The sequence below is a fragment of the Drosophila hydei genome, unplaced genomic scaffold, assembly GCF_003285905.1.
Source record: "Drosophila hydei strain 15085-1641.00,03,60 unplaced genomic scaffold, DhydRS2 tig00008119-arrow-pilon, whole genome shotgun sequence".
Classification (NCBI taxonomy): domain Eukaryota; kingdom Metazoa; phylum Arthropoda; class Insecta; order Diptera; family Drosophilidae; genus Drosophila; species Drosophila hydei.
Window position 1 is genome coordinate 130,871 of NW_022045830.1, and position 12,265 is coordinate 143,135.

The window sequence follows — 12,265 nt, forward strand, 5'->3', positions numbered from 1 at the left end:
AGTAAAATCTTTTTGAAGTTCGCGCAGCTTCATTCAAGCTAGTCCGAGTTCTGTAATAAGTTCTAAAACTCCAATTTGCTAAACTGGCCAGCGAAAATGTTTACTATTTATTACCTGATACATGGCATTAGCCGTGTAAACAATTCCTTTGTTTACCAATCACATATGCCTCAAGATTTAAGCAGCAATGGAATTCTATATAATATACGTAAAACAAAGTCAATCGCTTCAATTTAAAGCTCTATATCAATTTAAAATTAGGAACTGATTACTGCTATGGCAACAATAAAATGTTGATAAGCTGCTCATGAGGGTTGGCGTGATAAAGCTTATCGCATTTTGCCAGTTAAGTAGGGCAATTGATATTTTTGTATAGTTTCCAAATGGGTCAAATAAGAAACTGCTACAACTGCAAGGATATTTCAACTTCGGCATGCCGAAGTCAACTCTTCCATTTGTTCAGCTTGTTTGCTTTTAGGTTCTGCTTTGTGCTCTAAAAGAATTGTATAAAAATAAACCTGAGATTTCTGATGTGCTTTAACTTGTGGCAAAGTCAAGACTTAGGCCACAGTTGTTAAGTGTGTTTGTTGCTGTTGTTGCTCTTGGCCTTTAGAGTCGAGCAGCGGCATGGCCATTTCGCTGAGCCGTGACTTGGCGCTCTGGAAATCATCCTCGGACCTGGGTCTCAACTGCTGCGTGTGCTGTGGACTGCTCTGCTGCACCTCCGTATAGACGGGCTGTATGGGCTGCGGCCGATCGAACATATCGTCAATGTCGACCAGCTGGAAATCTATGGCAAATATATAGCGCAGCATCATGATCAACAGCGCCAAGAACCACAGAACCATGCTGATGTTATAGCTGCAGCGAAAGAGATCCAGATAGGCATCATGTGCGACGCTGTGCTCGTGTATGCGCGGACGCAGCAGGGCGATGGCATCTCCGCAACTAAAGTGAGCGGTTGGATAATCAGTTAACTCAAGCAAATCTTGTCTTGAAACTCACCTAATGGCCCAGGGATTGGTGAGACCCTGCCGCAGCTGCCCGCACAGTCGTCGCAGATAGCCATTGGTCAGTATCGTATAGGCAACGCTGCCCAGACTCATCAGCGCGAAGATCGCTATGGAGGGCACGACTATGCGCCACGGCTTGGGCAGCACTCTGCAAGCAATTGGAATAGATATATGAAAGTTGGATAGAGCTGACTAGTTGGAAGTATGCGACTATAAGATACCCTGAACCCTGTGTCAATGGAACCATTTTTTTAGCTTTTGGTTCTCAATTTATGGGAATACAAAAGGAGAATTATATATCAAGATCAAATATCATTTATGAAAGACAAAGCCAATATACCTTATTTACCATGCTAAAAGGTATACGTTCTAAATATCTGCCAGGCAGTTCTTGCTTCTTTTGTTCAGGTCTAGACTCACACGCTACACTTATATACTTATGTATATACCCTTATGTAGAGCCTATTTATATTGAGACCTCTAGTAAATATGCAATCTTACGATGTTTTCTTGCTGCCCGTTTGATAGATGAGACACATGGCCGTCCAGATAATGGCCACGATTTCCGATATCAGTGGAAAGGCATAAACAAATTGTGCGCCAATGCCGCGACTCCAGCGTGTGGCATGTGTATCGACAGACTCTGCAATAAACATAAACATTAGAGACTCAAGTACTCTGCGCTCGGTTTTCTCTCCTCTTACGGCTAGCCAGAAATTTGAGATCCGCTTCAGCGTTCGGCACAACCTTGGGCGGAGCATTTGTTGTGGTTGTCGCATCCTCCTGGGCTCGCTCCTGATCGCTGACCAAACGCGCTAGCAGCGGCGCATTGTCCTTCGTCTCGTAGATATGTTCAAATTTGTATTTTGGCCTTTTGGTTTCTGTTGAAGATCAATTTCATATTTACTTCTGTGAGGCGAGACGCGTTTCTACTTACGGCTGTCACTCTTCAGCGGTTGCGGCGTCTCATTGAATTCATACGGCAGTCGACCCAGCTGCTGTAGATCGTGTTCGATAATCCCTTTGCTTTTCTCATTCATTTGGCCATAGTCGCGATCCTTAAACATTATTTTGGCACTGATGATTCCCTCATTGAAATCGCCGGACAACATGTGCAAGGAAACGCTCCACAGAATGGAAAAGATCGCCACAAGCACCATGAGACATATAACGATATCTGGAAAGACAAAATAGAAGCAAATTGTTAAAAAAATAATAGGTAAAAGAAGCTATGGGAATAATACACTACAAAGCTACTAGAGCTTAGTATGGTAAAATTAAATAAAATTCATATAATTTCAAATATTTTTTATCTAAACAAAAACTCAACAAAATTTTATATACATTTTTTTCTTTAAATTTGAAATTTAACATTTTTTCTATCACTTAGAAAAATTGAGATATTTGAATTAAATTTTATAATATCATATTACTATAAGTGAATACTGATAAAAATCACATCTCTGAACTCGAACTGTTTCTATATTAATTGCTTAATCATGAACAAAGAGCCAAATAGATCTTTCAATATATGCATCATTATTTCATATTACGATCTATGTATACTTAATATTCAATGATATATATTCCATTACAACTATATTAAGGCGAGTGTGATTTATTTCTGAAATATTGTGAGCATAGCTGATATTTTTGGTAAGGCTTAACGGAAGATGATAAATTGTTGCGCGTAGCTGGCGAAGCATCACGAACAGCATCGTTTACAATAGAAGAAGGTGGAGCTGCGAATAGACGTGGCGGCGTCTCTCTTTGTATACAAGTTCGTAAATTTACTAGAAGACATTGTGAAAACATACGCACACACACACACACGCAGTCCATAAACTAGCTGGCCAGAGTTTATATTGGAGGCATGATATCATGGCAGATGTTGTATGGCTTGGTTAACGAGCCACGAAAACAATCAATGATATAATAAATATGCGCTAGCCGAAAGATACCCTATGACAGACAGGTGAAATCGATATTTATCGATTTGAGGGAAATAGACATAGGTATAGTATCTTGTTCGTGAGTTAGCCATGCATTATTACGTGGATTTTCATTGTAACTAATTAAGAATCGAATTCGATATTTATCGATATTATAAAAATCGACTTTTAATTTTAAGAAACTTATTTATATTAGCTGATTTATGAACTATGAACGCAATATTAAGAAAATGTCACCCGAATGATGGGTGCGTGCCTTAAAAAACGATATTTATCGACATTTCTGAAATGTACGCATATGTAAAAAAATATATGGAGCGTTGCTACTTAACTGACCAATAAAATAATAAGTACTATGCCTTAGACGTATAATAATTTTCGACCAGTTTAGAGATGCTTTTCAGAGCTCTTTTTAAATTCGATATTTATCGATATTATAAAACTCAAAATATTTACTAGCTTCTGCATCAACAAATCGATAATGAGTGAGTCGAATAGTATCCAGTACTCAGCTCAGAGCTGCTTTATAATCGATACTTATCGATATTATGAAAATTTATCTTAGACTGCTGTTGTGTTAACTCAATGAGTCTCCAGAGTAATAACAACAATTTCAACTGATTGAGTCAAAAAGTAAGATATTCCGATTAAGAATATATATTAGTTTTTGAGATCAACAACGAACTCCTTTGCCCGTTACATTCGGATATTCCGCTTACTATCACATATTCAAGGGGTATTTTAATGGCAACAACAACATGACAACATTGGCCGATGACGTCGAAATTAGCGACGGAGCTGCTCAATAAAATCCATTTCAATTGATGCTAAATTTCCGACACGCCGAGTTCACAGACAAATGTTAAAACGCCGAGCGAAATAAATTAAATGAAACGAAATGTTCAAGCAGTCAAATGAGAAATGCATTGTGGCTAAAAGTCAACAAACATATTTACGAATTGAAATATGTGTGCGATCATAAAAGTCCAAATGAAAATGCTGTTTTATTTTTCTGGTATGCCCGTTCACAAATGTGAAAGAGAGTATATGGGTTTGGTCACTGAAATGTTGAATAGATATTGGAATATACTTAAAAGAGGAGAAGTTGATTTAAGACCTTAAGCAAACTTATTTTAAATGCTGAAGATCGATTAAATGTTAAAAAACCGATAACTTTAACTTAAGAGCTAAGGAGCTCAAATCTTTAAATGAATGCAGCTCGAGTTGTTTTTCGTGATTCATCTGATAATATATTGCCATCACTCTGAGCGAGTATCAAGCAGTCAGTTTTAGGCCAATTCAATTTATTCGTTTTGTTGTCTCACCATAAGTGGAAATTTTTTTTAATTTCATACTTGAAACGATTTTTATGATTTGCAAGGATTAATACAAAATCATAAACTCAATAGCAAAGTGACTGATAATATATGCAAGTGCGCAGATGACGAATGAATAACGAATAATGAGTAGGCTTCATGCACAATTGAACGCATAAATTATTGCTGAAAAGTTTGCATCATTCTTTCTTAATTCTAATACATATGGTCTCTGTTGTAGCTAGGTTGGGCTTGTGCGTTGCAGCAAATGACATCATGCCCCAGCTCCAGAACTGGCGGCCGGCAAGCAACTGCCGAGGGACCGGGCATTTGGCCATTTAGTCACAATGTTAGCCCAGAGTCTCATTAGCACCGCGGGCAACTATTTTCGGTCAGTCAAATTGCCGATTTGTGTAACTGAATATGGCTCATGGGGGCCAGACGATGGCGTAATTCTATAAAACGAGTTATAAATAAATATTACGGCTCGAAACGCGATATGAAACAAACAGAATCCAAATCAAGTATTGCTTGACTTCATGAGATGCCAGCTGTGCGCCTTATAAGCACAGAACTAACAAAGAAACTACATAATCTCCGACAGAACCCCAAGCAGTCTGGAGTATATTCAGTTCAGTTTATAGAGCTAGACTAGCTTCGACGTTGCCATCTCAGCCGGAAGCTACTTCATGTTATTTGCAGTTGCCTTTATTTTATTGACTTGAACCACATGGCGTATGCGCATTTATCTGCCATGAACTGCGCCCACACAGCACTTGGCGCCGTTGGCTGCACAAGTTAATTGTTTATTAATATTTCAGCAAGCCCAAACAAATATAGCCCAACGTCAGAGCCACCAAAATGCTGTGTGAACAGCCGGCAGCCGGAGGCAGGTGCAGGGGCTGGGAGATAGCTTCAGGTGCTACCGTTCACTACCCAATTAGCGTGCAAAAGAAGAAAAATTAACACATTTGCCAAAGCCTTTAGGCCAATTTAGCACCTGGAACTATTTGCTTACGCAAATTGTAGGACTTGTAGTGTGAGCTAAGAGCGTTTTTATGTAAGTCTCACTTCTGCCCTTTATGATTGAGGCAGCAAGTGTCAATTTGTGTACAAATTGCACTCTGATTTTATATATATATGATTTTATATATATATATATATATATATATATATATGTATATATTAATGTCTGCATATGTGTATATTTATTGCGGAGTTTATTAAAAAAAGTTTCTGATGCCAGACTTTATTCAAATGTCTTCTAGTCTTTATTCAGTCTCATATACAAGTCGCTGCAGCAGACGTCAAGTGCATCACATTGGATATACCTACATCTACACACATACATATATACATACTTATATCAAATGTCTATCAAATTTGATATCTAATGCATTTGGAGTGCTCATATCGTACTCACTTCTGAGTTGGGTTCTTCTCACTCGCCTTATACCATTCATAATAATAAAAGCTATAATAAGAATATAAATTTCTTTTATTTTTGCCTCACAGCTAAGCTGTGTGTCTTCTTGTTTTAATGTCAAAGTCATTCATCAACATTCGTTTGCACATTTTCGAAAAAGCATTATTGATGAAAGGCGCATTCCACACACACTCAGACAGACCTAATGACAGGCGCGACAGACGAACAAGTTGCCATAATTGATAAAAATATTTTTGCTGTCAATTTGGTAACCAATGAAGGCGCCTTCCAAAAAATTCTCTCAGCTATGCCACACATATATTTAGATATATATATATATTTACATATATATATATGTCTAATGAAATTATACATATGCAGTCGAAGGTTGCTTCTTTTGTACACCAACAGCCCTTTGTAGGCGAAGGTCTTCGAAATGAAAAACTTAGGTATAAAAATATACATAAAAAAATATATATATTTATATATATATATATATATAAACAGATATATATGTGTGTATGTAACTTATATAGGGTCGTATAACAATATGCAAAAATATATATAATTGTAATGGAACAAACATACGATTTAGATTGCGCACATCGCCCGTTGTTAACTTTCCCTGTTTGTATTTTCTTATCAGCTCCATGTTGGCATTTTATTTAGTACTCGTATAATGCTGTTTACACGATATATATATGCTCGATAAAACACTTTTTGTACAGAATTTCTGTATAAATTTTTAACATTTGTTTCACGCACTATAACAATTGCCTGGAATTACACTCGTGAAGCACCAGAAATATATGATTTATCTTGAATTTTCATCAATTCACGAATTTTATATAGCGCATTCGATTATTTTTATGCGATTTTTATGGCAGCTAATCCAGAGATGCCGAATCGAAAATTTATAAACAAAGTAATCAACAAATTATGTATGTGTGTGTGTGTATGTGAAATGCAATAAATATTAACGAAAGTCATAAATAGAGTGAAATTCGCGCAAGTTCGATTTGTAGAGTCAAAAGGTTAATCAGTTGGGAAAGGGAGAACATTTGACTGACTAAATGGGCTGATTGATTGACTGAAAGGCTGAGAAGCAAAACTGATTGATTGAGTGACTGACTGAGTCCATCAGTCTGATTAGCTGACTGATTGACCAACTAATTGACTGACTGATTTACTGAGTGATTGATTGACTGATTGACTGAATGACCGAATCACTGATTGACTGATTTACTGATTGACTGACTGACTGATTGACTGATTGACAGATTGATTGACTGACTGACTGATTGAATAACCGACTCACTGATTGACTGACTGACTGATTGACAGATAGATTGACTGACTGATTGACAGTTTAATTGACTGACTGATTGACAGATTGATTGACTGACTGATTGACTGACTGACTGATTAAATAACCGACTCACTGATTGACTGATTGACAGATTAATTGACTGACTGATTGACTGACTGATTAACTGACTGATTGACTGACTGATTGACTGACTGAAAGAATGACTGATTGATTGACTGATCTACTGACTAATTGACTGACTGATTGATAGCCTAATTCATTAACAGGCTGATTGAGTGACTGATAGTATAAGTGACTAACTGACTGATTGAGTAACGGATTGAGATACTTTGACTTACTGAATGTGCCCAACTCATTGATTGAATGATTGATTGATTAACTGATATATATTTAAGTAATTGGTTGGTAATAAATGTACTGAGTGTGAGCAAATAACTGACTCACAGAGAGACCGACTAACTGAATGTTGTTGGACTGACTGTATAATAGCTACGCAACTTTCTCTAACAACAAGAGCCTGATTGACTGATTAATGTAATTGGCTTTACTTAGAAAAGTGCTGTCTAAAATTAGAATATACCCAATATTCGGCGCAGTTAAGGCAGAGAAAGGCCCACAAGTATTTAGTACAGTTCAAAGACTGAAATTCCTAATGAAGATAATTTGCGTATTTCTTTTCTTGTATATTTTGATGACATTCAATTTGTGTGACGTTTGCGTCGTTAAATTAACACCTTTTGTTAGTTTTCTTGGACGCGTGCCCTCGGACTCCTTACTGACTATGCCATGCTATTAGCTCTATAAATAGAAGTTTGTTTAGCACAGACAATCAAGACGCCCAACTCCCGGCGTGCATGTCACAGTTCAGGGTCAGTCGAATAACCCCGCAACAGTCAGGCCCAAAAAAAAGAGAAGCAATTTCATTGAATATTTATGCTATTTACATAATTGTTGTTTGTTTCATTTGCATAGACGCGCTCAAGCGTTGGAAAACCGAAACCGATTCGAAATGTCGTATCGAAACAATAAATAAAACGAAAATCACGCGTGGCACGAGGAACGCGAACCGCAGCTCGAGGCAGTTGCTCAGACACTGAGGCGGCGGCAAGCGTTCGTAAAAACATATTTCTCCAGCGTTTCACTCAAACAGCAGGCAAACAGAGAGACAGAGAGAGAGAGAGAGATAGGTAGAGCGAGATAGCAAGTGTGTGTGTGAGCGCGTAGCTTTTGAGTTTTGTTTTGATTTTGTCAGCCTGCAACTGGTTATTCGAGTTGTTGTTTCTTGCCTTTTTGTTTTGCTGTTGTTCTCTCATTCTTGTTTGTTTTTGTTTTGTGTTGTTTGTTTTTCTTCGCGATGCTCGAATAACATTTCGGCGCGCTGATGCGGGCGTATGCGTAATATTTCAGTTGTCACACAAATCTATGCTAAATGCTAAATTTCTTGCATATTTTCTTTGTTTTTTTTTTTTAAATTTAATCAAAGTTGTAAGTATTTGCTTTCTGCATACTAAAATTCCTTGCGGTTGATATTGAATTTTTGTGAGTTAGTTTCTCTTTTATGGGCGCAATTGTCGGCGATGACCTTGAGAATGAAAGCCGCTTACTCTGCTCAAGGTGAGCTTAATTAACAACCACAATGGGCCAATTCCCATGTGTGTGTGAGCCCCAGAGGAATATGCATTTCCATCGCGTGTTAGGCGCACGTCTCGTTTTTTATTTTCCTTCTTCTTCTTGCTTTACAAAAAACTTCATCTGGCCGCTGATAAATATTTCACTAAGGTTTCAAGCAACTCATTTTCGCATTTCATTTGTTTTTTCTTAGGCTAATGTACATTTTAAGCTCTGCCTTATCGAATGCAATTTGTTCGAGCTGAATTGCAATTACTAAGTGCTAAGTAGTTGGAATATAAAAATAAGCTGATTAAAACCGACTGCACAATACTCGTTCACGGTACAAAGACAGCTAAGAAATGGGTTTAATTTAATACCGTTAGACCATGGAAGTTATATTTTTAGCTGTAAAAGGTGCCAAGAAATATTCAATTGGAAAACGTACTCATTCCGTGTTACATATTCAGATATAGAATACGGCAAGGGCAAGCCATTTGCAATATTCCATGTCATATTAATAGCTCTATAAGATACCAACAGCAATCCAATTGGAAACAACATTATCGCAGGTTACATATGTAGATTATAAGAGATTGTAGCTATAAACCAATTGGAAAACTGACTATTTTAATTCCAATTGGATGGATGGATTCTAACTCATATATTGAGCTCTAGAAGTTTTCAATACCAATCCCAGTGGAAAACTTATTGATCCTAAACACTATATCTAAATTATATGTATAAGATATCAACTGATATCCAGCTAGAAAAATTATTGATTAAAAATTTCAGATCTAGATATAGAAGTCAACTGCAATTCAATTGAAAATTTATTGATTATAAGTTATAGATCTGGATATAGAAGATGTCAACAACAAAAACTGTAAATGCTATAGCTTTTGTGGCATAAATACACTAAAATTTCAGATTAATTTATAGATTATGTGCACAGTTACTAATATGCCAACATAGGCCTAACATTGTTACGTTAGGTTATGTGTATAAGACGGCATATAAATATATATATATATATGAACCCTCTACTTAATATAGTTCACTTCGTGAACGTGTATATGTACGATTACAGAGCATACAATTTAACACTTGAATAGTTACTTAGCAATGTTTATGGTCTAATGTAATATCAAGTTTCTTGGCATACACATAATTGTATATACCATATATACTCTATATCTTATATATACATACATTCGACCACACAAGCATTTTGTTGACATGATAAGCAATGTTTTTTTTTAGCACGAAATTTAATCTCTAAGACCATATCTATGTTTAAGTGTCAACAGGAAGCATTTCCTGAACTAATTTTTTTTTTCATTTTAAAAGTGCTTTAAAACGCGATTATTAAAGTTTCATGCCACATTTTTGTGAATCTATATTTTTACAAGGCTCAAATTTGTTTTGTCATCTTGCTAATGGAAAATTCTAAGCAAAACATGCATACTTTCAAATAAACATACGTATCACATAAATATAAACAGCCATTTATTATTTACCTTCCTTTGAACATGTGTGAAAATAGAAACGTGGCTTTCAAATTGGCGATGACGTTGCCAGCTTATGCAAATTAGCTACGGCTATGACTACATTTCATGGATTTATTACAGCGTTACAGGCAACACAGAGACAGATACAGAAACAAAAACAACACAAAAGTATTGGTAGATTAAGATATTTTGTACTATGCATAAGTAACATTTGATAATCAATCATATTGACATGATTTAATGCAAATGCTACAGCAGACGGACATCAGCAACATTGAATCAGTTACAAAAACACATCATTAATTGACTCATAGTTCACATGACGTATACTTAACATTTTTATTTTTTAAATTTTCACTTTAAATAAGACTTTACAAAATTGCTTAAGAAAAATGTTAAAAAATTTTGAAAAAAAGCTTAAAGAAATATTTGAACTAAAAATATTTTTTTATAAATTCATATGAAAATACTTTATACAAATTTATCCTGAGGATAAAATTTAACGCTCTCAACTTTAAACTTAAAAGAGAGTTTTATGATATATGACATATTTTGAAACTTCAGAAAATTATTTTAATTTTGTCTTAACTTTCCAATTTTGCTTTTAAATTTTATCCTGAGCATAACCTACATACGTTCGCAAATTAAAACTTAAAAATAATTTTAATAACATTGTTGACATACTCAAACTTTTATTTAGAACTTTACTATGATTTTGGCTTTTTTTTACAATTCTACAATTGAGCCACTAAATTTTATCCTGAGGATAAAGCACTTACATTCATAGCGCACAACTGTGCGTCGCGCCTCCTGGCTCAGCATCTGCAGACTTTCGCCTATCCGACGAATCCTTTGCGGCGTGCTCTTCAGCGTATTTGCTGTCATACTGTGCGCTCCGATATAATAAAACTGTGCCAGGCATAATTATTATTTACGTGCTGGAAGTGCCTTCTACATGAGGCAGACAATTAACAAAATTGCAATGCAAAAACTTAGCACTTGGCTGCGCATTTTTATTTTTATTTTTATTTTTCGTCTTTCGCTTTTCGTTTGTAACTTGAAGAGCCCTCAAAATCCAGCCAAGTCGATGTTTAGCAGAAGCGAGCGCGTTTCGAATGAACGTTCAAACGTAGCGAATGCTCGACGTGAACTGTGAAAACGGCACAAGAAACGCGACTAAGCGTATGAGTGTGTGTGTAAGTGTGTGCCTGCCTGTGTGTGTGTGTATGTTTTTGTGTGTGGCAAATTCAAATTTGTTGGCGTCACTAGTCGGTGGTAAGAAACTGAGCATAGATGCCAGACTCGGTCAGACAGTCAGACAGTCAGACAGTCAGCTAGTCTTCTGTCTAGGCAGAGCAGCTGTCTATGGGTTGTGTGTGCGCTTGTGTGTTTGTGTGTGTTAGCCAAAAGTCACCCTTAAATGAAGGACCTGCACGCACCAATGCCAATGACCGACCCAGTCCGCGTTTTGGGACACATTTCAGACCCCTGTGCTGGGTATTACGTATGCGTGCCTGGCTAAGTTTTACACCGTTAATTAGTAGAGTCCTGACAAAAAACCCAACACCTGGCATTTGTTTACAACAAAAAACAAGTAAGAGCTGTACTCAACTAGAAGTTACCCTTACTAAAGTCTCAAGAAGCCTCGATATCTTATACTAAATGATATCATATGCATATCATTACAGAATCAACAAGTACAGCTTAGAGGGCAATACTCAACTAGAAGTTACCCTTACTATAGCCTCTATATCTTATACTAAATAATATCATATCATCACAGAATCAATATGCTCTAGAAGTAAAGAATGAACTTATTGAATTGAATTGCATTTTTATTTTATGAAAAATACTCGTTTGTTTCTTAAATAAATTAGTTTAGTTCAGATTTGATGTTTTCTTTTTAGTTTTGTATAATGCGTGGTGTACTTGGTGTTAGTTACAAAGAATTGTCGTTTGCATTTTGCTTAGGTTACGATATTTTCTTATTGTTTTTTTTGTTTTTATTATTATTATTATTATTGGTTTTGTTTTATACAAAAAATTCTTACACACATAGATAATTGCTAAATATTGGTGTTACATTAGACTAAAAGTTTCATAAAACAT

General features: G+C 36.1%; 1 protein-coding gene across 3 annotated transcripts; it reads right to left on the bottom strand.

Moving 5' to 3' along the window:
* Positions 1-75: 75 nt before the first annotated feature.
* LOC111597764 lies at positions 76-11,295 on the bottom strand. 3 transcript variants are annotated; one of them, XM_023312621.2, is made up of 7 exons: positions 7,982-8,129; positions 6,296-6,495; positions 1,951-2,190; positions 1,718-1,894; positions 1,515-1,656; positions 1,006-1,161; positions 77-948 (listed from the first exon to the last, which is right to left on the bottom strand). In XM_023312621.2, the coding sequence occupies exons 2-7, from the start codon at positions 6,357-6,359 to the stop codon at positions 561-563; spliced, it is 1,167 nt and encodes a 388-aa protein (XP_023168389.2). In that variant the 5' UTR covers positions 6,360-6,495; positions 7,982-8,129; the 3' UTR covers positions 77-560. The 3 variants fall into 3 exon arrangements, with proteins under 3 accessions (XP_023168388.2, XP_023168389.2, XP_030080654.1); XM_023312620.2 differs by lacking the exons at positions 6,296-6,495; positions 7,982-8,129 and adding an exon at positions 10,936-11,295 and having other exon boundaries at positions 76-948; XM_030224794.1 differs by lacking the exon at positions 7,982-8,129 and having other exon boundaries at positions 6,296-6,544.
* Positions 11,296-12,265: the final 970 nt, after the last annotated feature.

Excerpts from the sequence above, each read along its gene's own strand:
- LOC111597764 (XM_023312620.2), bottom strand. The coding sequence starts at position 11,041 with ATGACAGCAAATACGCTGAAGAGCACGCCGCAAAGGATTCGTCGGATA. Across the intron at positions 1,657-1,717 it reads TCTCAAATTTCTGGCTAGCC|AGTCTGTCGATACACATGCC; the intron begins GTAAGAGGAGAG and ends TGTTTATTGCAG. Across the intron at positions 1,162-1,514 it reads ACGGGCAGCAAGAAAACATC|AGTGCTGCCCAAGCCGTGGC; the intron begins GTAAGATTGCAT and ends AATTGCTTGCAG.